The sequence below is a fragment of the Mobula birostris genome, chromosome 4 (assembly GCF_030028105.1).
Source record: "Mobula birostris isolate sMobBir1 chromosome 4, sMobBir1.hap1, whole genome shotgun sequence".
NCBI classification, from domain to species: Eukaryota; Metazoa; Chordata; class Chondrichthyes; order Myliobatiformes; family Myliobatidae; genus Mobula; species Mobula birostris.
The window spans coordinates 109,106,083-109,133,549 of record NC_092373.1 but is presented as its reverse complement, the minus strand read 5'-3'; the positions used below and the strand labels follow the sequence as shown (position 1 = coordinate 109,133,549).

General features: G+C 41.9%; 1 protein-coding gene across 3 annotated transcripts in view; it reads left to right on the top strand.

Annotated features, from left to right (window-relative positions):
- sorcs2 (sortilin-related VPS10 domain containing receptor 2) overlaps positions 1–27,467 on the top strand; it is a 729,701-nt gene that overhangs the window by 537,704 nt on the left and 164,530 nt on the right. For all 3 annotated transcript variants that reach the window (XM_072255908.1, XM_072255907.1, XM_072255909.1), the window contains exons 9-10: positions 9,329–9,508; positions 20,548–20,694. In XM_072255908.1, coding sequence (XP_072112009.1) covers positions 9,329–9,508; positions 20,548–20,694 — 327 coding nt within the window. The remainder of the gene's footprint in view (positions 1–9,328; positions 9,509–20,547; positions 20,695–27,467) is intronic.

Here is a 27,467-nt window from a genome sequence, read left to right as displayed (position 1 = left end):
AACCACCTTCATACAAGCAAGGACAGAAAGCACGGCAAAGTGAATATACTTATTTATTCAGTAAGCTATGGGTCAAAGTATTTGGTGAGTACATTTCTAACTCTTTGGGCTTCAGTCTCGTTGCCGTCTGTTCTGAAATTGTTAGGTGGTTGCGTTCAAGAAAACAACGAACATCTGTTCCGGCACGTCATGACAGCGTTTTTAAATAGTCAAAAAAGGTCACTTTACAATTTAACTCTCACGCCGTTCACACCGACTGCGCGCTATAACAGCAGTACCGCAGTACCAAGTAGGAGCAGAAAAAGCATTGTTGTTCTGGTGTTGTCATGACAGCGTTTTTAAATCTCTCTGTTTACCCCGTACACACTACAACAGATTTTAGGCGTTTTCAGATTTACTCACTCTGGAGACCGTTTCTGAAAAAGCTTTGTTTTCAAAATTATTCGATGTAGTGTGGACGTACCCTTAGCTTTTTCTCTTCGTTTTGACCTTCTGTCCACACTGAAACGGCGTTTTCATCCCCCGAAAACGGAGATTTTCGAAAACACTCTCCAGAGTGAATAAATCTGAAAACGCTTAATATCCGGCGTAGTGTGTACGGGATAACCGGAGAGATTTGAAAACGTTGTCGTGACAACACAACAACAATGCTTTTCTCTGTTTCTGCTTGGCACTGCGCAAGCACTGCCGTACTGCTGTTATAGCGCGCAGTCAGTGTGAACGGCGTGAGAGTTAAATTGTAAAGTGAGCTTTTTTGAATATTTAAAAACCCTGTCATGACGTGCCGGAACAGATGTTCGTTGTTTTAACAAAGAAGTGAAGAAGTGAATAAGTATGCTCACTTCGCCCTGTTTTCTGTCCTGGCTTGTATAAAGGTGGTTTACCTATTTATGCAAGTACTTCTCTGACAATAGATATGTAACAGCCTAATGTAACATTGTATGGAAATACAAGATAATGCTGATGCAGACGTTTTATACATTTAACAAGGTGCTTTATTAATGCAACAGAGTTAGTCAGTTTTTCAATGTTCGTCGTCAGCTGGGTTATACTGTCCGTGAACTCCCTGTCGGTTGCCTCCATACGCTCCAGTATTTGTTTTTTTTTAAGTTTTAAATCCTCCTGCGTGACAGCCAAGAGCAATTCCTTTTAAGTTTTTCTACTCTGTAACTGGACAAACGCGCACTAAGTATATTGTTTCCTCTTCGCTTGTTTTCTGTGTGTCCTGCGCATGCCCAGTAGGAGGAGATTCGCCCAAATATCCGCCTAATGTGGACGGAGATATTTTGAAAAACGCTTAGTGTGGACGCCTGTCGTTTTTACTTGAAACCGGCGTTTTCAAAATTATCCGGTGTAGTGTGGACGTAGCCTAAGTATAATTTGGACTGGTACAATGTAAAGTGAAACAATGGAGTTACTTAGCAGACAATTTTTGTTGATTGTCAGTAATGATTGAGTTGTTAATGCTGTTTTAGAAATCACCTTAGTAACGGCTTTGTGAAGTCTGCTTTCAATGAATGCAAAGATAGACTAAATAAAGACTGGCAACACATGCAAAATGCTGGTGAACGTAGCAGGCCAGCCAGCATCTATAGGAAGAAGTAGAGTCGACGTTTCGGGCTGAGACCCTTCGTCAGGACTAACTGAAGGAAGAGATAGTAAGGGATTTGAGAGGGGGAGATCCAAAATGATAGGAGAAAACAGGATGGGGAGGGATGGAGCTAAGAGTTGGAAAGTTGATTGGCAAAAGGGACACGAGGCTGGAGAAAGGAGAGGATCATGGGACGGGAGGCCTAGGGAGAAAGAAGGGCGGGGGGTGGGGAGCCCAGAGGATGGGCAAGGAGTTATAGTAAGAGGAACAGAGGGAGAAAAAAGAGAGAAATAAAAGGGGAAAGAAAAAAATCATAATAATAATAAATTAATTAAAATATGTGGCCACTGGGAGATCCTGCTTTCTCTGGCGGACAGAGCATAGGTGAAACATTTTAATTCCATGTCCCATTCCCATTCTGATATGTCAGTCCATGGCCTCCTCTACTATCAAGATGAAGCCACACTCAGGTTGGAGGAACAACACCTTATATTCCGTCTGGATAGCCTTCAACCTGATGGCATGAACATTGATTTCACTAACTTCCGTTAACGCCCCTCCTCCCCTTCTTACCCCAGCCCTTATGTATTTATTATTTTTTCCTTTTTTTCTCTCTTTGTCCCTCTCACAATAACTCCTTACCTGCTCTCCATCTTCCTCTGGTGCTTCCCTCCCTGTTTCTTTCTCCCCAGGCCTCCTGTCCCATGATTCTCTCCCTTCTCCAGCTCTGTATCCGTTTTGCCAATCAACTTTCCAGCTCTTAGCTTCATCCCTCCCCTCCTGTCTTCTCCTATCATTTCAGATCTCCCCCTCCCCCTTCCCTTCCCACTTTCAAATCTCTTACTATCTCTTCTTTCAGTTAGTCCTGACGAAGGGTCTCGGCCCGAAACGTCGACTGTACTTCTTCCTATAGATGCTGCCCGCCCTGCTGCGTTCCACCAGCATTTTGTGTGTGTTGCTTGAATTTCCAGCACCTACAGATTTCCTTGAGTTTACGTAAATAAAGACTGGATTAGGCTCAGCTATCCGATGACCACAACTGACTAATGTGTTACCACCTGCACTTATGGAAAATGATGATAGAAAATACGGCTGTATCACCTGCAGAATAGAAAAACACCCCAATTGACCAAATGGACATCTTGTCTTCTAATGAATTGATAATGTATGGATAGGAAAGTAAAATTAGTAAGTCATTGTGAAATGTATGATGTCCTAAATGTGGTTGTTGTCCTCTGTGAGTTAAGAGAAACAGGGACTTGGAAGTGAAATATCCCCGTACAGGTACATTTATAGAATAGTGCAAGGCTGGCTACAGTTTTACTCAAAAGCTCCTCACTGCATAAATCCTGTAGCCCTAAAGTGTAAGGAAGACTTTCCTTTCTGAAGCAGGTGGTGGAAAGAGAGACTACCTAAAGTGAAAACGCGAATCAGGGCATCAGTCAAGGCTGTTGGTGATCTTTCATCTAAGAGCCGTTATGAAATGCCAGCTCTGGGTGCTGGAGATCTAGTGGCAGATTGTTGGTTCATGTCTCAGAATCATATGGCTAAATCCATATAGCAGCACCAAGCAGGTCAAGTCAAGTTTGTTGTTATTTTGACCATAAGCTGCTGGTACAGTAAAAATGAAACTACATTCCTCCAGGACCCTGGTGCTACATGAAGCAACACAAAACTACACTAGACTATGTGAGACAGCACAAGGCTACACTAGACTACGTAAAACAACATAAAAACTGCACTAAACTGCACAGGACTACATAAAGCGCACAAAACAGTGCAGGGCAGTACATTTCCTGCATATTCCCTGTGACCCTTAACTTCCCTAAACACCAAAAATTCGGTACTAACTTGAATATACTCAGTGGTTCTGTCTGTGGTAGAGAATTCCAAAGATTCATGCACTTTTGAATGAATAAAATGCTCTTTGGTGGTAGCAGGATTCCTCTGGTTGGGGACTTCAAAATCTGTCATCAAAAGTAATTTGGTAATACTGCCACTAACCAACATGGCTAAATTTTGAAGAACATGGCCACAAGACCACACTTACTGTGGATAAAGTCTGGTAGCGCTTACTTTATCTTCCCCCTGCACCTACTGCAGTTTTGTTTAGGGCTGGTCTGGAGATCAGATCTGTTGGTTTGTGGTATAAGTGAAGAAAAACCCTAGTAAGATAAAACTGGGTTTCCTTGAAACCCAGTGGCCCATCAGTAGATGAATGTGTGTATTGCATTATAACCTTTGAACTCATCTACCAGAATATTGCTCATTACTCCATAAAAGTCAAATCACATGTCCAAATTTGGTTAAATGATGAACACTGACAATCTTGACAGAAAAAGGCACTATGTACTCCTATAAAATAAGAGCCTGCCTGGTAACGGCATGAACTGGCCCTATAAATCCTAATTAGTGCTCATCTAACTGACAGGTTTGGTCAAATGTCTATCACATTCATCTGCAATTGACAATGCACAATTAAGAAGCATTGTAAAAGGAATATACACATCTTCCATAGTGATGAAGGTTAGTACTTGAATACTATAGACTGGACTGAAATGCATAGCCATCTTTAACCAGAAGTACTCAGTGAATGGTACTTTTTGACATCCTTGCCTATCACCTGTCTTTAACTAAACTGATGCTCTCAGCATGTCATCGAGGGTAGAGTGGCTATATGCAGAACAAACTACGGCTCTAATATATAGATAGATACCTTATCAATTCCAAGGGAAATTACAATGTCGCAGTATCATTACAAGTGCACAGATACACAAATATTAGAAGAGAAGTAAGAAAGAATAAAAAATAAGTTACCTTAAACAGTCTAACAGGAGGGGGTCATCACTTGCCCAGCTATCGGTTGACTCATTATAGAGCCTAATGGCCAAGGGTAGAATGACCTCATATGTTGCACTTTGGAGCAGCAGAGTTGTCTTAGTCTATTGCTAAAGTGCTCCTCTGTTCAGCCAAGGTGGCATGCAGAGGGTGAGAAACATTGTCCAGAATTGCCAGGATTTTCCGAAGGGTCCTTTGTTCTATTACAGGCACCTGTGTGTCCAGTTTGACTCCTATAACAGAGCCAGCCTTTCAAGTCAGATTATTGAGCCTGTTGGTATCACCTGTGATGCCATTGCCCCAGCACACCACCACATAGAAGATTGTACTGGCGACAGCGGGCTGGTAGAACATGTAAAGGAGAGGCCTGTATACTGCAAAGTACCTCAATCTCCTCAGGAAGTAGAGGTGACTCTGGCCCTTCTTGTACACAGCCTCTGTGTTGGTGCTTCATTCAAGTCTGTCATCCAGGTGCACCCCCAGGTACCTGTAGGTCCTCACCACATCCATGTCCTCACCATCAATAGTAACAGGGAGCAGTGCAGGCTTGTTCTTCCTAAAGTCCATCACCATCTCCTTTGTCTTACTGATGTTGAGCTACAGATGATTCAACTTGCACCAATTGACAAAGTCCTCCACTGGGGCCCTGATTCATCCTCCTGTCCTCCCTTTATACAGCTAATTATTGCAGTGTCATCAGAGAATTTCTGCAGGTGACATGACTTAGTGTTGTATCCGAAGTCTGAGGTATTCAGGGTAAACAGGAGGAGCCAGTGCATTCCCCTGTGGGCCCCAGTGCTGCTTATAGCCATATCTGACATACAGCTCTGAAGTCACACAAACTGTGGTCTACCAGTTAGGTAGTCCATTATCCATGATACAATGGAAGTGCTGAGCTGCATTGACCAGAGCTTTTCCTCCAGCAATGAGGGCTGTATGGTACTGAAGGTGCTTGAGAAATCAAAAAAAAAACACAATCCTCACAGTGCCGCCCTGCTTATTCAAATAGGAGTAGGCTCTGTTCAGCAGGTAGATGACAGCATTGTCAACTCCAACCTGATGCTTATCGTGCTGAAGCCCAATGTGCCAGAACTGGAAAACAGAATAGGACTAAATGTCTATGAAATGTGGAATGAATCCAATTATTTTCCTATCAGCCTGGTTTCATAAGAGAAACAACAAAATATATTTTCAGCTCTATAAGCAGTGTTACTTATTCACTAATATCAGGTTCATTAATGGATTCTGCTCCAGTCAGCTGGCTCTAAGCATCTTAGTCCAGCAGGGACAAAAATTAAATTCCCACAGTAAATTGAAGCTCTCTGCTGTTGACATTAATGTCATTTATGATAGGTCATCAAATGACAACAAAATAGCTGAAATCAATGGAAATCAGTAGGAAATCTCAGCACAGGCTGGAACTCTGAACATGGCTCAAAGTTGGGGCTTGTTTGTTGGAAGGCAGCAATCTCAGTCGTAGGACATTGCGGGCATAGCACTACTTCAGGGCAATATGTCAAGGCCAATGATCTTTAGCTACTTCATCAGTTTTAAGTGGGGATATGTAATGATTGTTGTAAAATGGTCAACCATATGATCGACTTCTTAGCTAATAAAACAGACCATACCTGTGTGCAGTAGAATTGAACAACGTCCAGTCTTAGGTGTTAAATGGCCAGCAACCTTTGTACTCACAAATAACAGAAAGTAACATGCAACTGGGCAGGGGGAGAATTTACATAATTGTTATATTTTATAGCAGAGAATCAGGCTGTTTGCCCAAAATGGTTATTGTCTTTCTGCTGCTTACAATGCCTCCTTGATTCTCCCATTCTCCTTTCAACTCAGCACTCCTGAATAGAACAGGTCTAACCATCTGTCCTTTGCATTAAGCGCATCTCCCCACACCAAATTCCGTCACCATTGTATTTCATCAGTAGTGAACAGAAACCAGATATGTCATATCAGTACCTCGGATGCTAAAGAAAGCCAAAATTTGGTGAGGCTGTGGTGCCAGTCCTGACGAAGGGTCTCGGCCTGAAACGTCGACTGTACCTCTTCCTAGAGATGCTGCCTGGCCTGCTGCGTTCACCAGCAACTTTGATGTGTGTTGCTGTGGTACCTAGCTCATTTACTGTTGACCCAAAGTTTCTCATCTTTGCAGAGTAACTATAGTGAGTTTTCCTGATGTGAGAGTAGCGTGCGATCTGCTAGACTGTACGACCATTACAGGACTCATGCAGCTTGTTGTTGTCCAGAGAAAAGAGTTATTGATCCACAGAGAATAGTGATTGCATGTGTGTTTTTTAAAATTAATCTCAGGATGCTCTGTAGCAACAATGATTGATGCACCATTTTCTGGACATTTTAAACCACCTTTGAATCAAAGAAGGCATTAGCAAATCTGATACATTTGGAATAACATCTTGATTTGGATATAGGTTCCTTCATCAATGTGGTGTAAAAACAATAAATCTTCATACCAACCTGCATTATGAGAAGGGCTTTTCTGTGTGAGCAACAGTGGTTTTAGAACACAGCTCCCAAACAGCTTTCAGATTAGTGATATAAAATAAGTAGCTGTCTTTCTACCAAACAACTCATGTACAGATCATTAAAACAATTATTTCTTTATCACCACCATTGATTGACTGTATGCAGAGATTTCCAGATTCAGATCTACTTATTTATCGTATGTACATTGAAACATACAGTGAAATGTGCTGTTTGAGTTAACAACCAACACACCCAAGGATGTGCTAGGGGGGCCCGCAACAGTGGCCACACATTTCAACACCAACATAGCAACCCCACAATGCTCAGAAGAATAGCAGAGAACATGAAACGTCAGACACAGCAAGCAACAAAACAGCAACAGCAAAACAAGACCCTTTCCTCCGTCCCACCCAACCACACATACAGCCAGTCCTCCAACTCTAGGAGACATCTCCAGTCTCCAAGCTCGAGCCATCGGGCATTAACTTCCAGACTTCTGATCAACCTATTAAAACCTTTCACCACATTTTCCTACAGTGGAGAAAATAGAATCAGTTACATGCAATGATCACAAAAATTAGAAACATTAGCTGTTCCTTCTAACAACACACATCAAAGTTGCTGGTGAATGCAGCAGGCCAGGCAGCATCTCTAGGAAGAGGTACAGTCGACGTTTCAGGCCAAGACCCTTCGTCAGGACTGTTCCTTCTAGCTGGCTTTGGTTATTGTTTGTGCAATTCACAATGTGTAACGTCTCCTGCCTCTGAATTCCAGCAATCATCTTCAGTGATGAGACATCCGAAGGCAGTTTTCACTTTTGACATGGGCAGATATTGCCAGTTACAGATGTGGTTGTCATGGTTGCAACTGTCAAGGCAAATACAGAGCTTTGTCCTGTCAGGAGAAAGAAATACTGTAGGAAGTGTTGATTATTGCCAGACCATTGGTACAAATAGAGTTTGATATCTATTGCAGTATTTTTTATGTTTATTGTAATTTCTTAGCATTCATATTCTTAATAATTTGGAACATTTAGCTGTGAGTGCTGTTTTATGGCTTTCTGTAAACTGAAATACATCATAACCATTATTGGCAGCTACTAAAACATGTGGCAAGAAGTGTCAGAATGCATTGTTAGCAACAATATAAATCAATCAAAGTGATTATGTTGGGACAAGATCAAACTATACTGTGAAGGAGCTGGGTTAATTTTTGGCACAATTGCTTTTGTATTAAATTCATTATCATGCTACAATCAAATTCAGAAAACTCACCAATATTAAAAAGCAATATGACTCAAAATCTATGCTGTGATGGTAGTGGCATCATCTTTTGAAATTTTATTTTGTTTTGAATCTTTCAGATTTCTCTGCCAGTAATTCTTAAATAATGGAATATGTGTAAAATAATTCAATTTGGTAATAACCTTTTGTGTTTTACAGTAGTGGGAATAGAGTAGTCTCCAAACACTGGCTAGACCAGTCAAAATGGAACTTCAAACTTGCTTGTTTGGAGAACATATTTCTAGTTATGAAAACAAACTTTTATTACTGTGCCATTTAAGAAACATTTCAGAAACTTTTGGAACCAAGCATTAAAATAAAAAATTATTATATGAAATTCTTTAATTAAGATCATGCTGTATTTGAGGTTGCAATGTTACTTGTGATAGGTTCTTTTTCAGCCTATGGGAAGAATGCTTGAAGTAGAAAAATTAGCTTTATTTGTCATATGTACATCGATACATACAGTGAACTGCATCATTTGCGACCAATCAAATCAGCAAGAACTGAGCTTGGGAGCCACTCTATCAGCGGCAACATAGCATGCGCACAACTCACTAACCCTAACCCATACATCTTTTGGAATGTGAGAGGAAACTAGAGTACCCAGAGGAAAGCCAAGCAGTAACAGGGAGAATGTGCAAACAGTGGCAAGAACTGAACTTACAGCTGACTGCTGCAAAGCATTGATCCACCCCTATGTTACTATGCCATTCCAAGGGTTGAGGGGATTGAGAGGATAACAACTGGGTGAATACTGATAAGCATATCAGGATTTTCCTCCGTTGATTGCGATGCAGTTGACAATAGTCATGTACAATGTGTGTTTAAAGTCTCACCAGATGGTCAGGTTCTCCAACAGTGGTACTCCAACAGAAGCTTGAAGCACAACCTTTTGGTCCAGTCAAATGATGCTATTTGGAGTAACTTTGCATAAGTAGCTCCTGAGAAAACACTAGACAAGAAGAAATCATCAAGCAATGAAATTCTCTGGTAAAAATAATGGTCTTAATTAAATTAATATAAACAACCTTTTTATATTTGAGGAGATGATGAGTTATATGTGTTTCATTATGATGTTTTTCTGATAGGTTAGACAAAATTATCTTTTTTTTTCTAGGACATGCAGATCATCAGTACAGATGAAAATCAGGTGTTTGTGGCTGTCAAGGAATGGCATCAGACAGACACATACAATCTCTACTTGTCAGACCCAAAGGGCGTGTACTTCACTCTCGCTCTAGAGGATGTCAGAAGTACCAAACAACCAGAAGAAAACGTTATAATCGATATTCATGAGGTAAATACTGCTTCAAGTACACAGGGATCTAATATCATTGATTGGGAAATCGAGGTTTTGTTTCATTCCCTTACAATGTTATGAAGAGATCATCAAAATCAGTCATATCTGGTGCTCACACGAAAGAGAAAGGAACCACTCCTTGAGCTCAGCTGCGTACATTTAGAAAGAAAGCATCAATTTTGCCTTCATTTCAATGTGCCAGTCTAAGCTTTGACAGTAGTAGTGAGTTTCAATTGCAATTATCTGTCTCAGTTTAGAGCCAATGGTAACGTAGTCAACCTAAAGTTGAACGTTCTTGTTCTATCAAGCATCACTGTGCCTGAAGTTTTGATATAAAATACTTTTATCTTAAGATAGTCCGAATTGAATTTCTCTTCACCCTGAATTGTTAACGTATGAGATGCAGGACAATATGTTAGTTTTATGTCATGTCTTTGAACTATTAAGTGTGTAATACAGGTTAATAGAGGATAGAAACTACACTGTGAAGTGTTTGGAAAAGATTATACTCTGTATTACAAGCAGGAGATCATACGGATAAAGACTTTCCCACAATTAAAACCATGGCTCAAAAAATGTCCAGCTTTCAGACATTAACACCACAAGTGCTGCAGAATTTTTGTATGGCATAGAAGTATAGTTTCTGGTGAGGTTAAAACATTGCTGAAAAAGAAGTTGGGAATAATTCAAAGCCTATCGTACCTCTCCATATATCTGTAATACAGCATTGAGTTTACATGATGAAGTGATCTTACCAAGGTTCTGCAGTTAATGCAGTCATCTGACGGCTCCAACTGTAAGTACATATAACCCAAATGAGACAACATTACTCCAGACCAAGGTGTATATGTCTCACATACTGTACATCATACAGAAAGTAATATTGCCACACATAAGTTAACAAGTAATAAGGCATGTATACTGTACAAATTAAAAAATAAATGGTATAACGCAAGGTAACTGACCTTCATCTGACCTGGCTCCTCTTACATGATGAGACCAGGCTGGTGGTAGCGAATTCAGTGGTCTTATGGACTGGGGGAAACAGTTGTTTCCCATCCTAACCATCGTTGTCCTAGTGCTATGGTACCCTCTGCCTAATGATAGAGAGTCAGTGAGATTGTTGGATGAATGGAAGGAAACACTAACAATGCTAATGGCCCTGCGTACACAGTGCTCCTGGTAAATATCTCTAATGGGTACAAGAGAGAATACAATGATCCTCTCAGCAGTCTTCGCAATCCTTTGTAGGGACTTGCAATTCCCGTACCAGACAGTGAATGCAGTTGGTCAGGACACTCTTGGTGGTGCTCCTGTAAGAATTGCCTCAACCTCCTCGGGAAGTGGAGAGGCTGATGAGCTTTTTTGACCAAAGAGGTGATGTTGAGGGACCAGGTGAGATTGTCCACTATGTACACTGCCAGCCACTCTCCCTCCTTTCCTTACACTGTCTCGTCATCATTGTTGATGAGGCCAACCACCGTTGTGTCATCAGCAAACTTGATTCGGTTTGAACTGGATCTAGTAATGCAGTCGTGCACTAGCCGTGTGAACAGCAGTGGGCTAAGCATGCTGCCCTGCAGAGTGCCAGTGTTCAGCGGAAAAGCCTGGAGAACTTAGAGCTCAAAGCTGCTGAATTGACTATTAAAAGATTCCCTTGAATAATAAAATACCCTTTTCAAATTTTGAAACCCCTGTACTAATTTTTAAAATTCTGCATCTTCGGGTACTGCTTTCTATGGTGTAATTTTAATAATAATAACTTGTGAGTAGGATGAAAGCTTGTCTGACAATGCAAGTTGTACAGCATTTATCCGGAGCACTGAAATATTAATTGCTAACTTCCACGGTTACCTAACTCTTCGGTGAAAAGGGCACTTCTGAATTTATGCAGCTTCATCCCTTTGAAATAGGTCCCCTACTGGTAAATTGTAGAGTGGTGCTTACAATGAAGAATATGCAGCCCACTCTGAATGATAAGGAGGAAAATGAGTCAATCCAAGAAAAAAATACTGTTAATAAGAAAAACTAAAGCATTCCAACAGCATCACCTGTTGGTGCACTGCATTGTATGAACGTAACAGAGTTTTGAGGAATGAATGAGATCAGGAGAATACTTAAAGAACTGGGCATATTTGGAATTCCCTGCCCATAAGGTAGACGTGAACTTGGAGCCTGTTTTGAATGAAATGGAGGAAATGTGACGTGGAGGTTTATATGGTTTTGAAATACAGGAAAATTGAGGGAATGATGATTGGGCAGGAAATAGATGATAAACCATGATAGCAACACACACAAAATGCTGGAGGAACTCATAAGGCCAGGCAGCATCTATAAAGAGTAAATAGTCAACATTTTGGGCTGAGACCCTTCATCAGGACTGGGAAAAAAAGACAAGAAGTCAGCTTAAGAAGGTGGGGGGAGGGATCAAGACCTTTTTTTCCAGACATGATGAAGGGTCTCAGCTCAAAACGTTGACTGTTTACTCTTTTCTATAGATGCTGCCTGGCCTGCTGAGTTCCTCCAGCATTTTGAGTGTGTTGGTTGGATTTCTAGCATATGCAAATTCTCTCGTGGTGTTGAGATAAGCCCTGATTTTGATGATGATGAAGCAAGTTTGAACACTGTGACAGCTCATATTCATAAGTTCCTAACATAAAGTTAGATATATATCAGTTTAGGGGTTAATGGAATAAAATCATTCTGTATTTTAAAGAGAAACAGCAGACTGCAGATGCTGGAATCTAGAGCTGCTGGTGGAGTTCAGCAGGTCAGGCAATGTCTGTGGGATGAAAGGAACTAATAACACTTTTAGTCTGAACAAGTGTAGGGTTTCAACCTGAAATGTCAGCAGTTTCTTTTCTCCCACAAATGTTGCTCCAGCAAATTGTTTATTCTTTATATTTTAAGGGGAACTGATAGAATTGATAAGAAAAGCTCTTTCCACTGTTTGGGTGCCTAGTACTGCGGCAATTCTACATTCAAAGTAAATTCACTACTGAAGTACATACATGTCACCATACACTACCCTAAAATTCATTTCTTCTGGGCATTCGCATTTAGAGCCTATACTATCAAAAGTGGCTCAGAAATATTTCCACTATCGATGAATGATATCTTTTTGAAATACCAACATCTATAAGGCATTTGATGTCACATTGATTGTTAATTTTAAATACAATAGAGTCATAGACAAGTACAATACAGAAACAGGCCCTTCAGTCCGTCTAGTTCATGCTAAAACCATATAGACTGCCTACTCCCATTGACCTGCACCGGGACCATGGCCCTCCTTATCCCTACCACCCATGTACCTATCTAAACTTTGCTTAAACGTCGAAATCAAGCTGACATGCAACACTTGCACTGGCAGCTCATTCCACACTCCCACAACCCTCTGAATGAAGAAGTTTCCCCTCATGTTCCACTTAAACTTTTTACCTTTCATCCTTAACCTATGACTATTGGTTGTAATTCCACTCAACCTCAGTGGAAAAACCCTGCTTGCATTTACCCTATCGATAACCCTCATAATTTTGTATACCTCCATCAAATCTCCTTTCAATACTGTACATTCTAAAGAATACAGTCTTAACCTATTACAATCTTTCCTTATAACTCAGGTCCTCTAGACCTGGCAATATCCTCGTAAATTTTCTCTTTACTCTTTCAAATTTACTTACATCTTCCCTGCAGGTAAGTGACCAAAACTGCACACAATACTCCAAGTTAGGCCTTGTCCACCTCTTATACAACTTCAACATAGCATCCCATCTCCTATACTCAATACATTGATTTATGAAGGCCAAAGCGCTATAGCTTTCTTTAAGACCCTATCTCCCTGTGACACCACTTTCAATCAATTATGGACCTGAATTCCCAGATCCCGTTGTTCTACCACACTCCTCAGGATTCCTTCTGTTCACTGTGTAAGACCTACCCTGGTTAGTCCGACCAAAGTGTAAAACTTCTCACTTGTCTGTATTAAATTCCATCTGCTGTTTTTCCAGCTGATGAATCTCCCCCTGCAAGCTGTTCACTACACCCCGATGTTGGTGTCATCCACAAATTTGCCGATCCAGTTAACTACATTATCATCCAGTTCATTGATATAGATGACAAACAACAAAGGACCCAGCACTGATGCCTTTGGCACACAAGTCACAGGCCTCCAATCAGAGAGGCAACCATCTACTACCACTCTCTGGCTTCTCCCACAAAGCCAATGCGTAATCCAATTTACTACCTCATCTTGAATGCCCAGCAACTGAACCTTTTTAAACAGCATCCCATGCGTGACCTTGTCAAGTGCGTTAATAAAGTCCATGTAGACAACATCCATATTCCTTCATCCATTTTCCTGGTAACTTTTCTGATACCATCAAAATTGGCCTTACTACAATTTAGAATCTCAACCCGTGGACCAGACCTGTCTTTTTGCATATTTACTTTGAAACTAATGACATTGTGGTCACTGGGTGTAAAGTGTTGCCCAACACACCTCTGTCACCTGCCCTGCTCATTCCCTAATAGCATGCTGTCTTGTTGGGACTTCTACGTACTCATGAACGAAACTTTCCTGAACACATTTGAAACTCCATCCCATCTAGTCTTTTACAGTATGGGATTCCCAGTCCACATGTGGACAGTTAAAATCCCCTACTTTTGCAACCTTGTGGCGCGTGGCCAAGTGGCTAGGGCATTGGGCTCACGATCTGAAGGTCATGGGTTCGAGTCTTGGCCAAGGCAGCATGTTGTGTCTTTGGGCAAGGCACTTAACCACACACTGCTCCAGTCCACCCAGCTGAAAATGGGTACCGGCAAATGCTGGGGGTTAACCTCGCAATATCCGGGGGGGGGGGCGGGGGGGGAGACTCTTGTTCTCTCAGTTGCTTCACTTAACAGAAACTGGCATAAGCACTGGCCTGATGGGCCACAAGGCTCGGGACAGACTTTTGTTTGTTGCAACCATCTGTGATCTCTTGACAAATTTGTTCCTCTAATTAAGGTGGTCATACCTTTCTTATTCTCAGTTCCACCCATAATGCCTCACATGACAAGTTCTCCAGTATGTCCTGACTGAGGACTGCCATGATATTTTCCCTGACTGGTAACATATCACTCCTCCTTTAATCCATCCCACTCTGTCAAGTTGAAAATAATGGAACCCTGGAATATTGAGATGCCATTCCTGGCCCTCCTGCAATCAAATCTCACTAATGGCTACAACACCATAATTCCAGGTATTGATCCATGCCCTGAGCTCATCCGCCTTTCCTACAATATCGCTTGCATTGAAATATATGCAGCTCAGGACACTAATTACTACACTATTCATGCTCAAGTGTTTGATTCCTCATTTTGTTTGAGGGCTTACCAACATCTGCCTCCACAACCTCCCCATTATCTGTTCAGGCACTCTGATCCCATTCCCCTGCAACTCTAGTTTAAGTCCCACCATGCAGCATTAACAAACCTCTCCACTAGGATATTAGTCCCTCTCCAGTTCAGCTGCAAACTCTCCTATCTCTACTGTCCCACCTTCCCTGGAGAGAGCCCAAGGATCTAAACATTTTATGCCCTTCCTTCCACACCAATTCTTTAGCCACATGTTCAGCTGTATAACCTTCCTGGTTCTGACCTCACTCGCTCTTGGCCTGGGTAGCAATACTGAGGTCACAACCCTGGAGGTCCTGCCAATTAAATTATCACCTAACTACTTGAACACCCTTTGCAGAACCTTGTCACTCATCCTGCCCGTGTCACTGGTACCTACATGGCACCCAGCCTTTGACTGTTCACCCTCCCACTTGAGAATGCTGAGGAATCGATCCAAGATGTCCCGGACCCTGGCAACTGAAAGGTAACATACCATCAGGGAATCTTGCTCTTGCCCACAAAAACTCTTTTCTGTTTCCCGAACAATTTGTTACACCACACAATTTGTGGTGTAGGAGGATTAGACTGGGGCAAAACAGAATACAACTGCAGTTACTGGAATCGAAAACAAAATGTGAAGTAATTATGAACTGTGTCAACATGGAAGTAGGTTACTAATCAGCCATAGACTGAATAAATAGCAGAATAATAGCACAGCAAAACACAAGGGAACTATTTTTTGTTTGCATTTTTGTAGATGTGACTACCCAAAAGCTCTGTTGTTAGTTATGGCAAAGGCAAGTATAACAAAGATTCTCTCTTGTTTGAGAAAGGGAAAATGAGAGAATGAGTCTCCTCCATCAAGGTTGTGGCTGATCATATCTTACAATAAGGATCACTTTTCCTTTTGCCTTACCAATAACTTTCTGTATTTGTGTAACTTGTACAAGTGCACCCAGGTCTTCTTTAGTATTCTTTCTAGTAACCCCCATGTTTCCTCTTCTTGTATGTCATCCTTTGACAGACCTCTCAGAACTTTGGTTGATATCTATTTTAGTAACATTAATAAACTTGGATCCAAGGCAGTCTGAAGGGAAGTCCTGGATCTGAAGAGCCATTTGTGGTGTAGAGGGATTAGACTGGGAGAAAACAAAATATAACTGCAGATCTGGAATCTGAAACAAAAAAAAAAGGAATGCTGGAAGACACAAACACGAGGAAATCTGCAGATGCTGGAATTTCAAGCAACACACATAAAAATTGCTGGTGAACACAGCAGGCCAGGCAGCATCTATAGGAAGAGGTACAGTCAACGTTTCAGACCGAGACCCTTCGTCAGGACTAACTGAAATAAGAGCTAGTAAGAGATTTGAAAGTGGGAGGGGGAGGAGGAGATCCAAAGTGATAGGAGGAGACAGGAGTGGGAGGGATGGAGCCAAGAGCTGGGCAGTTGATTGGCAAAAGGGATATGAGAGGATCATGGGACAGGAGGCCGAGGGAGAAAGAAAAGGGGAGGGGGGAACCAGAGGATGGGCAAGGAGTATAATGAGAGGGACAGAGGGAGAAAAAGGGGAGAGAGAGAAAAAAATTAATAATGATAATAATAAATAAATGAATAATGGATGGGGTACGAAGGGGAGGTGGGGCACTAACAGAAGTTAGAGAAGTCTCCAGCCTGATGGAATACCTTATATTCCGTCTGGGTAGCCTCCAACCTGATGGCATGAACATTAACTTCCCTAGCTTCCATTAATGCCCCCCCCCGTACCCCATTCGTTATTTATTTATATACACACATTCTTTCTCCCTCTGTCCCTCTCACTATACCCCTTGCCCATCCTCTGGGCTCCTGCCCTCCCCCTTTCTTTCTCCCTTGGCCTCCTGTCCCATGATCCTCTCATATCCCTTTTGCCAATCACCTGTCCAGCTCTTAGCTCCATCCCTCCCCCTCCTGTCTTCTCCTATCATTTTGGATCTCCCCCTCCCCTCCCACTTTCAAATCTCTTACTAGCTCTTCTTTCAGTTAGTCCTGACGAAGGGTCTCAGCCCAAAATGTCAACTGTACCTCTTCCTATAGATGCTGCCTAGCCTGCTGTACTCACCAGCAACTTTTTTATGTGGGTTGAAAGCTAGAAGAACTCTTCTAGTCAAACAGTATCAGTGGAAAGTGAAATAAGTGAACATTTTAAGTCAGCAATCCTTCCCAAGAACTAGGGAGAGTGGGGTGTTTACATGGAAACAGATTATGACAAATTAGGTGATGAGGAGCAAGAGTACTGACCATTAACAAAGCACTTTAAGGAAATGGGGTGAGAACGGGACATGGGCATGAGAATGGGAAATGACGAGAGAGCAGTTTTTTTGAAGTATTCATTCCAGAATGCCGAGACAGAAGATGCGATGGAGTGCAAGAGAATGCAGGTGCTGAAATATAATAGAGGGCTTCAAGTTGAAACATCTACAATTCCTGTCCTCACAACTTTGCCGCTCAACCTGATGATTGTTAATGTGGATAAGATGTTCTAAAATGAAGTGAAAGTTGAACTCTGGTTGGTGGGGGGGGGGGGGGTAAGAGCAAACTTGCAGGAGGTTAAGGAAGTGTGATTTTGATCTCCATCCACTACAGCAGTGGGGAAGCCAGATTTCAGTAGCAGTACCAAAGTGCAATGGTCCATTCGTACAGCACAGATGATAGAAACTGAGAAACTTGGAGAAAAGAAGGTTGTCCTTGCTGGAGGCAGGGTGAGAGGATATACAGTCAAGGTAGATGTAGGACTCTCGGCTTCTAAAAGGTGTTAGTTACTGGTCTGTCCCCTGTGATGGAGATAGCAAGGTCCAGAAAGGGAAGGGAAGTGTCAGAGATGCACCCTGAAAATATGAGAGCAATAAAAAGTGATGACGTTTTCAGGTTCAGTAAGGGTGCAGGATGAGGCATCAATGTAGTCATCAATAATTTGGAGAAAGGGTTGAGGGAATGTTTCCAAATAAACCTGAAATGACTATTTTACATATCCAGCAAAAAGAGCCACTGTGAGTTCCAATAACATCACCTTTAATCTGCAGAAGGTGAATGGTTGTTCAGAAATGGCAGAAAAATCTTTTCAAGAGTGAAAGGTAAATGTCTCAGACCACAGTTCAGTTCATTGGTTTCTCTGAGAAGCAAGCAGAAGCATTGTTGTGTGCTTTATACGTGTCTGTATATTTATATAAAATTTGTAACACATATTGTGCATATGTGATGCCCTGAGTGATTAATAAGTGATCTGCAGAAATTCAAGAAAAGCACACTGTATTATCCTGTTTGGATGTTTGATGCTGCTACAGCAATTGGAAAAGGAATGCATTTGATGACCGAATCTGGTGAAAAACTACACTGAGGTTGTGTCTGATGTGTACAACTCTTTAATCCATCAGCTCTTAATACGATCCCACAACTCAATTTGTTAACTCTCATTTCTCAATATATTTTCAACTGCATTTGAGATACGAGCAGTTTATTGGATAACATTTATGAATTTGATTTGATTACCCAAGTGTATATTACTTAATCAATTATTGATGCTTTGGCTGTTTGGTATTTTAAGGCACTTATTCTAATTTGGCCTAACATTAAAAAATTCTATACAGTATTTTTATTACTTATGAATTTAAGAGGACAAAGTTCAAAGTAAATTTTATTATCAGTGTAAATACTATACATGTCACCATATACAACCCTGAGATTCATTTTCTTGCAGGCATACTCAATAAATCCATAATAGAATAATACAGTTGATGAAAGACTGCATCAGCTTGGGCATTCAACCAGTGTGCAAAAGACCATTGCACAAAAAGAAAGAAGTAATAATAATAAGTATGCAATAAATTTCGATACCATGAGATGAAGACTCCTTGAAAGTGAGTCCGTAGATTGTGGAAACTGTGCAGTGATGGGGTGAGTGAAGTTGTGAAGTTATCCACATTGGTTCAAGAGCCTGATGGTTGAGAGGTAATAACTGTTCCTGAATCTGGTGCTGAGTCCTGAGGCTCCTGTACCACCTTCTTAATGTTAGCAGCAAGAAGAGAGCATGACCTGGCTGGTGGTCCCTTATGATGGATGCTGCTCTCTTGCGACATCGCCTTGTGTAGATGTGCGCAATGGTGGGGAGGGCTTTACCCGTGATGGACTGGGCCATATCACCTGCTTTTTGTAGGATTTTCCATTTAAGGGAAATCTGTTCAAGGTGTTTCCATACCAGGCTGTGATGCAGCCAGTCAATTTACTCTCCACTACACATCTAGAAGTTTGTCAAAGTTTCAGATGTCATGCTGAATCTGCACAAACTCCTAAGGAAGCAGAGGCACTGCCGTGCTTTCTTTGTAATTGTACTTACGTGCTGGGCCCAGGACAGGTCCTCAGAAATGATAACACCCAGGAATTTAAAGTTGCTGACTCTCTCCACCTCTGATCCTCCAGCGATCCTCCATGGGCTTCTGGCTTCCTCCTGCTGAAGTCAGTAATCAGCTCCTTGGTCTTGCTGATATTGAGTAAGAAGTTGTTGTGGCAGCACTAAACCAGATTTTCAGTCTCCCTCCTATCTACTGCTTCATCACCACCTTTGATGCGGCCTATGACAGTGGTGTCTTCAGCAAACTTGAATATGGCATTGGAGCGGTATAAAGTGAGTAGAGCAGAGGACAAGCACACAGATTTCTGGTGCACCTGTGCTGAAGGAGATGGTGGAGGAGACGTTGTTGCCAATCGGAACTGACTGGGGTCTGCAAGTGAGGATATTGAAGGTCCAGTTGCACAAGGGGGTATTGAAGCCAAGGTCCTGAAGTTTATTGATTAGTTTCGAGGAGATGATGGTATTGAATGCCAAGCTGGAGTTGTAACTATCAACAAATTAATGTGAATAAAGGAGTCTGACTGGATATTAAATAGAACTGTATAAAATCTTGAGACAAGTACCCATGACAGGATTCTGTTTATTGACTACAACTCAGTGTTTCACTCCATCACTCCTACAGCCCTGATTGATAAGTTACAAAACCTGGGCATCTGGTCCTCCCTCTGAAACTAGATCCTTGACTTCCTAACTGGAAGACCACAATCTGGCACAACACAAATGCTATCTATAAATTTACTGATGATACATTGTTGGCAGCGTTTCAGATGGTGACGAGGTAGATCAGCTAGTTGAGTGGTGTTGCAGTAATAACCTTGTACTCAACGTCAGTAAGACCAAGGAACTGATTGAGAACTTCAGAAGGGGTAGGCTGAGGGAACACTCACCAGTCCTCACAGAGGGATCAGAAGTGGAGAGAGAGTGAGCAATTTTAAGTCCGGATACTCAGCGGCCTGGTTTTAAAGAAAAAGTAGCTGTTGTTCACTGAGAACTAGACTAGGGGCATAGATTACAGGTAATTGGTAAAAGGATGATGGGGAAGATAAATAAAATGTTTCTTACCTGGAAGAATGAGCATAAAAGCAGAACCATTATCATGTTGAAAAGTACTTGGATGAGCTTTTGATGTGTAGTCACCTACAGAACAATGAGCCAAGATTGGGAAGAGGAGTTGTGCTGGAGAGATCTTTGTGGACGATGGGTTGGTGACACTTCAGGCCTGTAAAGTTCACCACTTACTTTTCCTTTCCACTTGTGTTTTCCTTAAAGGTACAAGGAGTTAAAGGAGTTTTCCTGGCAAATAAAAAAGTAAATGGTAAAGTGAAAACTTACATCACTTACAACAAAGGTCGTGATTGGCAGTTATTGACTCCACCTGCAACTGATATGAACGGCAAGCCAACCAACTGTCATCTGGTAAGCTTCTCTCCGGATATTGGCGCTGTTCAGTTCTTGTTGGTTTTAATTGCAAATTATCATTGCCTTGAAAGTCGTGTGTTTTTTTCTTGGGATATTGAAACATTGTTGCATGATTCCACTCTGTTGATTCATTTTGTGCAATAGTTTCACAGTATGACATCACAATCCCGACCAGAAAGTGCCTGCATACTTAGCCATGGCAGGTCTTGCAAACAGGGAAAGCAGCACGGATCCCAGTACTTCCTGCTCCGGTTTTCACAGCTGCTGTCACTTCACTGTGCAGCAGGCACAGCAGAATCCAGCCCTTCGTGTGACCCTCTCTGTGCTGACACATTGCAGCAGGAAACCCTTGTTATGAAGCCAAGTAAAGGTCTCTATGGTCAATATAAACAGTTTTCAAAATGACTTGCTGTTCCCTGTTGCTCTGTTCCTACTGTTGAAGTTTGAAGCCTATGGCAGTTGTATGATTTGCACAGCTGCAGAGCTATGAAACTTCGCTGGATTTGTGACTAACCAATGACAAGTGCCCTTTGAAACATTGTGACCCAATATCCTACAGAGTACTCGAAAGAAAATTGGCACCATTCATTTTCTACTCTATTGCATCCATCGCTTATTCTCTGCAGCAGCTAAATGGGATAGAACTTATAAACAAGCATTCTTTACTGATTGCTAATAATTCTCAATTAATAGCAGTGGCTGAAATAATAATATACACTAAGTAACCACTTTTTTAGATGCACCTGTACATCTGCTCGTTAACACAACTATCTAATCAATGAATCACGTGGCAGCAGCTCAATGCAGACATGTTCAAGAGGTTCAGACCAAACATCAGAGTGGGGAAGAAATGCGATCCAAGTGACTGACTGTGAAATGTTTGTTGTGCCAGATGGGGTGGTTTGAGTATCTCAGAAACTGCTGATCTCCTGGGATTTTCATGCACAAGTGTCTAGAGCGGAGGTTCCGCATCTTTTTTATGCCATGGACTAATACCATTAAGCAAGGGGTCTGTGGCCTTCAGGTTGGGAACCCCTGGTAGAGTTTACAGAGAATGGTACAAAATACAAAATTACGACAGTTCTGTGAGTGAAAAGCCCTTGTTAATGAGAGAAGTCAGAGGAGAATGGCCAGGCTGGTTCAAGCTTGACAGGAAGGTGATAGTAACTCAAGTATCCATGAATTATAACAATGGTGTGCAGAAGAGCATCTTTGAAAACACAGCATGTCAAACGTTGAAGTGGATGGGCTACAGCAGCAGAAGACCTGTTCAGGGTTTTTCCCTACCATGCTGTGATGCAGCTCCTTATTATACTCACCACCACATTTCTATAGGAGTTTGTCAAAGTTTTCCATGTTATATCGAATCTCCACAACTCCTAAGGAAGTAGAGATGCTGCTGTGTTTTCTTCGCAATTGCTCTTATGTACTGGGCCCAAGACAGGTCCTCCGACATGATAGCACCAAAGAATTTGAAGTTGCTGACTCTCCTCCTCTGATCCTCCGATGAGGACTGGCTCATGGACCTCTGGTCTTGAAGTCATTAGTCAGCTGCTTGGTCTTGCTGACATTAAATGAAGAGGTGGTTGTTGGGATCACTCAGGCAGATTTTGAATCTCCTTCCTATATGCTGACTCTTCACCACCTTTGATTCGGCCTACGGTAGTGATGTTGTCAGCGAACTTAAATATGGCATTGGAGCTGTACTTAGCCACACAGTCATAAGTATAAAGCGGGTACAGCAGGGGGCTAAGCACACTGCTTTGTGGTGTACCTATGCTGATGGAGATCACGGAGCAGATGTTGTTGCCAATCCAAACTAACTAGAGTCTGCAAGAGAGGAAATAGAGGATCCAATTGCACAAGGTGGAATTAGAGTTTATTAATCATTTTGAGGGAAAAATGGTATTGAAAGTCGAGCTATATTTGATAAAGAGCGTCCTGACGTGTGCATCTTTGCTATCCCGATGTTCCAGGGTTGAGTGGAGAGCCAATGAGTTGGCATCGGCTGTGGACCTGTTGCTCCGGTGGGCAAGTTGGAGCAGAGCCAGTCGCTGTGGTTCATCACAAGCCTGTCAAAGCACTTCATGTCTGTGGATGCATGTGCTGCAGGGTGACAGTCATTGAGGCAGGTTACTTCGTAATCCGGAATAAGCAAAGCCTGCTTGAAGCAGCTGTGTACCTCAGACTGTGAAGCAAGAGGTTAAAGATCTCGGTGAACGCACCAGCCAGTTGATCAGGCAGATCATTAGTACTTGGCCATGATCCCCACCTGGGCCAGATACCTTATATGGGTTCTCCTTCTTGAAGGCTGCTCATATGACAGCCTCAGAGACTAAATCACAGGATCTTTGGGGCTGTGGGAGCTTGTGATGGTTCCTTCACCTCTTGCCTCTGATGTGACCCTCAGCAGATTGTGGATCTCATCGTTCATAATGGGCTTCTTGTTGGGGAAGTATCTAAATCAGGGGTGGCCAACCTTTTACATTCCATGCACCAATTTTTTCACGCACAAGTTCAGATGCGATTTTTTCGCACATAACTTCTATATTCACATATTCTTACAAGAATTGAATGGGAGTACAAGAGTTGTATGGCACATCTGAACCCGTGAGTGAAAAAATTGACGCATGGAATGTACAAGGTTGGCCACCCTTGATCTAAATGATTTTGTGGGGACACTCGTCTACAACTGTTTTATTGACGTCTGTGACAACCATGGTGTATTCATTCACATCCACAGATGAGTCCTTGAATATGGCCCAGTCCACCGATTTGAAGCAAATCCTTTGCTGTTCCTCTGCCTCCTGCTACCACTTCTTCGTTGTCCAAATCTCTATGAGAAGCATCCCCATAGCATGATGCTACATCCAATGTCCTTTACTGAAGTGATGATGTTACCTGGCTGATGCACAGTACAGGTTGACCACCGATTTTCCGGCACCCTTGGTTCCTGAACCTTGCCAGATTAACGTTTTTGCAGTATTAAAAGAGGTCACACAATAATAATGGCAAAAATGGACTGTACAAACTTAAAAGGGATTATTAATTAAACAAAAATTAAATGTAAATTTATTAATTGCTGTGCCTGTGTAATTGTAATACCCTGGTAGAGGTTTCACTGCTACTGTAATGGACTTTTTGTCGAAGCAGTGTCGGGTTATGGTCAGAGATAATGGGTGTTTGGAATGTGAGCCGTCCAATCGGGGAGTTTTTTTTGTATGCTTGATACCGGTGTGAACTGTGGTCTTTGTTCGATGGGGGATGAAGAGAAAGGATGCTGGAGAGAACCGGTCGTAGGATCCAACCTGGAGGGGTGGGGGGTGTGTGATTAAATGCAGCAAGGTGCAGAGGTCTACTGAGGATTGGTGAATATGAGTTTTGGAAGAGCTGAGCTCCAACCTGTGCACGTTTGACTGTTTAATTATAATGGGCCCTTTTTGTTTGTTTCTTTCTTTTCTTTGCTAACCCTTTAGTTAATATTCATAAATACAATTCCTTTACCTGTATGCAGTGTGCTGTCTTATTTGCTGGCACCGAGTTGTAACAGGGTAGCACCCACACAGGCCGGGATTTGAGGTGGGAGAGTCGTCTCGATCTCACAGACATGGCAGGACCGGAGTGTGTATTCCCCAGACTTAGCAGCCCAAGGAAACCGAGGAGTTTCACTTACACAGAATATTACTTCTCAGTTTTCTTTTTAAACATTTCATCCAGGTGAAATTGTTTCATGTGTTTTGATCTCTCCCTGTGTAATTTTTCTTGCATCAAGTAAAAGTTCATTAGCTCTTGTTCTGTAATGAAGGTACATTTCTCTAACCCTTTGACTAAATCACTCAACCACTCAACTAACTTGTCAATAGTGAGCCTTTCGGTTTCATCCATCTCATCTTCATCACTGGCAGTGTTTTTATCAACACTGTCTATAATTTCTCAGTCCATAACGTGATGCATAACAGGTGTTTTGTCATCGACAATCATCCACTCATGTAGGTTTTCTTCATTAAGACTACTTGCTAGATCTTTGAAAGCAGGTAAGTCCTGTAACACTTTTTGCATACGCAAGCAAATCATGAACAACTACTTTCTCGTTTGGTACATGAAATCCTGTAAAATCATTGTCAAGCTTTTCTTCAGGCTCATTATCAAAATCAAGGCAGACCACAACTTATACCAGCCATTCTTTAGTGTTGAAGATTCTATCTTCTTCCACCCTCTAGCAATGAACCAAAGGACGTCCTTCATGTTAAATTCTTTAATAAATGTTTGTACAGAATTACCAGCATTCATCTCATCTAAAAGATGTTTCATCAAAACAATGAGCAATACTTGGCCTTTAGAGAGTGTGGTATTCCGTGGTCTTGGGCTTGGATAAGCAATGTACAGTTTGGTGGTAAATGCACTGTAAAAACATTATTCTTACGTGTTCAGCTTTGGGGTGAGCTGAACAATTATCTAAAATAAGAAGAATTTTGCAGTCTTTGGGTAGCCCCACAAGTATGCAAGGTGCTGTGCTTCTGACACAAAATATTTATTAAACCACTCTAACACAATATCGGTAGTAAATTAGCTATTTTTATTTGCATGATGTTACTGGGTAAATTTTAACACCTTTCAAGTTCCTAGGGCACTTACTTTTTCCGATCACCAGTGGTTTACGTCTGTGAGTACCTGCTGCGTTGGAGCACCATAAAATGGTGACTCTGTCCTTAGATTGTTTGAATCTCGTGGGATCATCTTCATCTTCCGTTGCTGATGTTTTCCTCGTGTGCATCGCAAGTGTAGTGCAGTTTCATCTGCATTATGCACCTGCTCAGGACTGAGGTTTTCATTCATCCACATACTCGGTAGCTCCTTCATAGTTTGCAGATCATTTTGCTCCAGACTTTTTATGCATGGAAATTCCATGGGACTTCTTAAACCTTTGCCATCCTTCACTGTAGTCGCAAGCATGTTCTAATTTAAGTTCTTTATGGGACAACCTAGCTTGGTTCATTATCGGACTGCCTGATAAGTCGACTCCATAACTCCGACACTGGTGAAACTATACAATCATCACCCGATCATGTTCAGTGCTCTTACCAACTCTCATAGTTTTTTTTAATGCTCATTTGCTTTAGTGAATCACTGTTTGCATAGAATTGCTAATTGTTTTTCTCTCTGGGGCTTGATATCATACACAGTTGATGAACCAATGCCATATAAGTCACACAGCTTATGCGCAGAAACACCTTGGTCCAGTTTTTTTTCAACATTTCAACCTTCCCCTGGATTGATAGGGACTGATGCTTACATTTGACTGGAACTTGCACTTATCTTAGAAGCCATAGCTAAGGTTAAATTTACGTAAAATAAGCACAAAATATCAGGTCTACCACCAATAAGCGCAATGTAAATGATAAAAATAGCTGCTTTTGTCAAAATTAGTCTCACCACAGGTGGTGCTGCGTGTACTACACATAGTGCCATCCGGTGGCCACCCAGTAAGCTACTAAGCTACACTTTGTAATTTCATCTGAATTAAAAGAGAAGCCGAACCATCAATTTCCGGAAAATCGGTGGTCAACCTATTAGATATATGACACATGTACCACTTGGTATTGAGGCCAAAAAGTTCCATTTTAGTCTCATTCGACCACAAGACCTTCTTGTATCTTGTAAGTGACACTATGCAAAGTCTTCACAGGCAAGGAAGCCTCTTCCATAAATACCCTTCTTATACAAGGCCTTAGAGATTGTGGATCCATGAACTTCCTCTCCAGTTGCAGCCACTGATTTCTGTAGCTCACTCATAGTGACTGTTGGCATCACAGTAGCCTCTCTAACAAGTGCCATTCTTCTTCAGTGAGTAAATTTGGAGGGGTGGCATGACCTAGGCAGTGTGGATGTTGTTTCATATTTTTTCCACTTTTTCCACAATGGATTACACTGAGCTCCCAGGTATGTTCAGTGCCACTGAGATGGTCCTGTACCCGTCCCCAGATTTGTGCTTCTCTGTTATCATTTCCCTGACTTGTCTTGAATGCTCTTTCGTCTTCATTTTGGTTTGGTCTGTTGAAAATCCACCATACTGTTGGACCATACAGAGAGAGGAGGTATTTATTATGAATTCATTAAAAACAGGTGATCCTCCAACTTTTTACATCCACGGCCTCCTCTACTGTAAAGATGAAGCCACACTCAGGTTGGAGGAACAACACCTTATATTCCCTCTGGGTAGCCTCCAACCTGATGGCATGAACATTGACTTCTCAAACTTCCGCTAATGCCCCACCTCCCGCTCATACCCCATCCGTTATTTATTTATGTACATTCTTTCTCTCTCTCTCCTTTTTCTCCCTCTGTCCCTCTCACTATACCCCTTGCCCATCCTCTGGGTTTTTTCCCCCCTCCCCCTTTTCCTTCTCCCTGGGCCTCCTGTCCCATGATTCTCTCATATCCCTTTTGCCAATCAACTGTCCAGCTCTTGGCTCCATCCCTCCCCCTCCTGCCTTCTCTTATCATTTTGGATCTCCCCCTCCCCCTCCCACTTTCAAATCTCTTACTAGCTCTTCCTTCAGTTAATCCTGACGAAAGGTCTCAGCCCGAAACGTCAACTGTACCTCTTCCTAGAGATGCTGCCTGGCCTGCTGCATTCACCAGCAACTTTGCTGTGTGTTGCTTGCTGGAACAATTGTATTCTATATAGTGAAAGTGCTCTTGCACTGAAGCTGGGAGGAAGTTTCATTTTCTCACACAGACAATGGAGGAACAGTATGATACTTGCATGT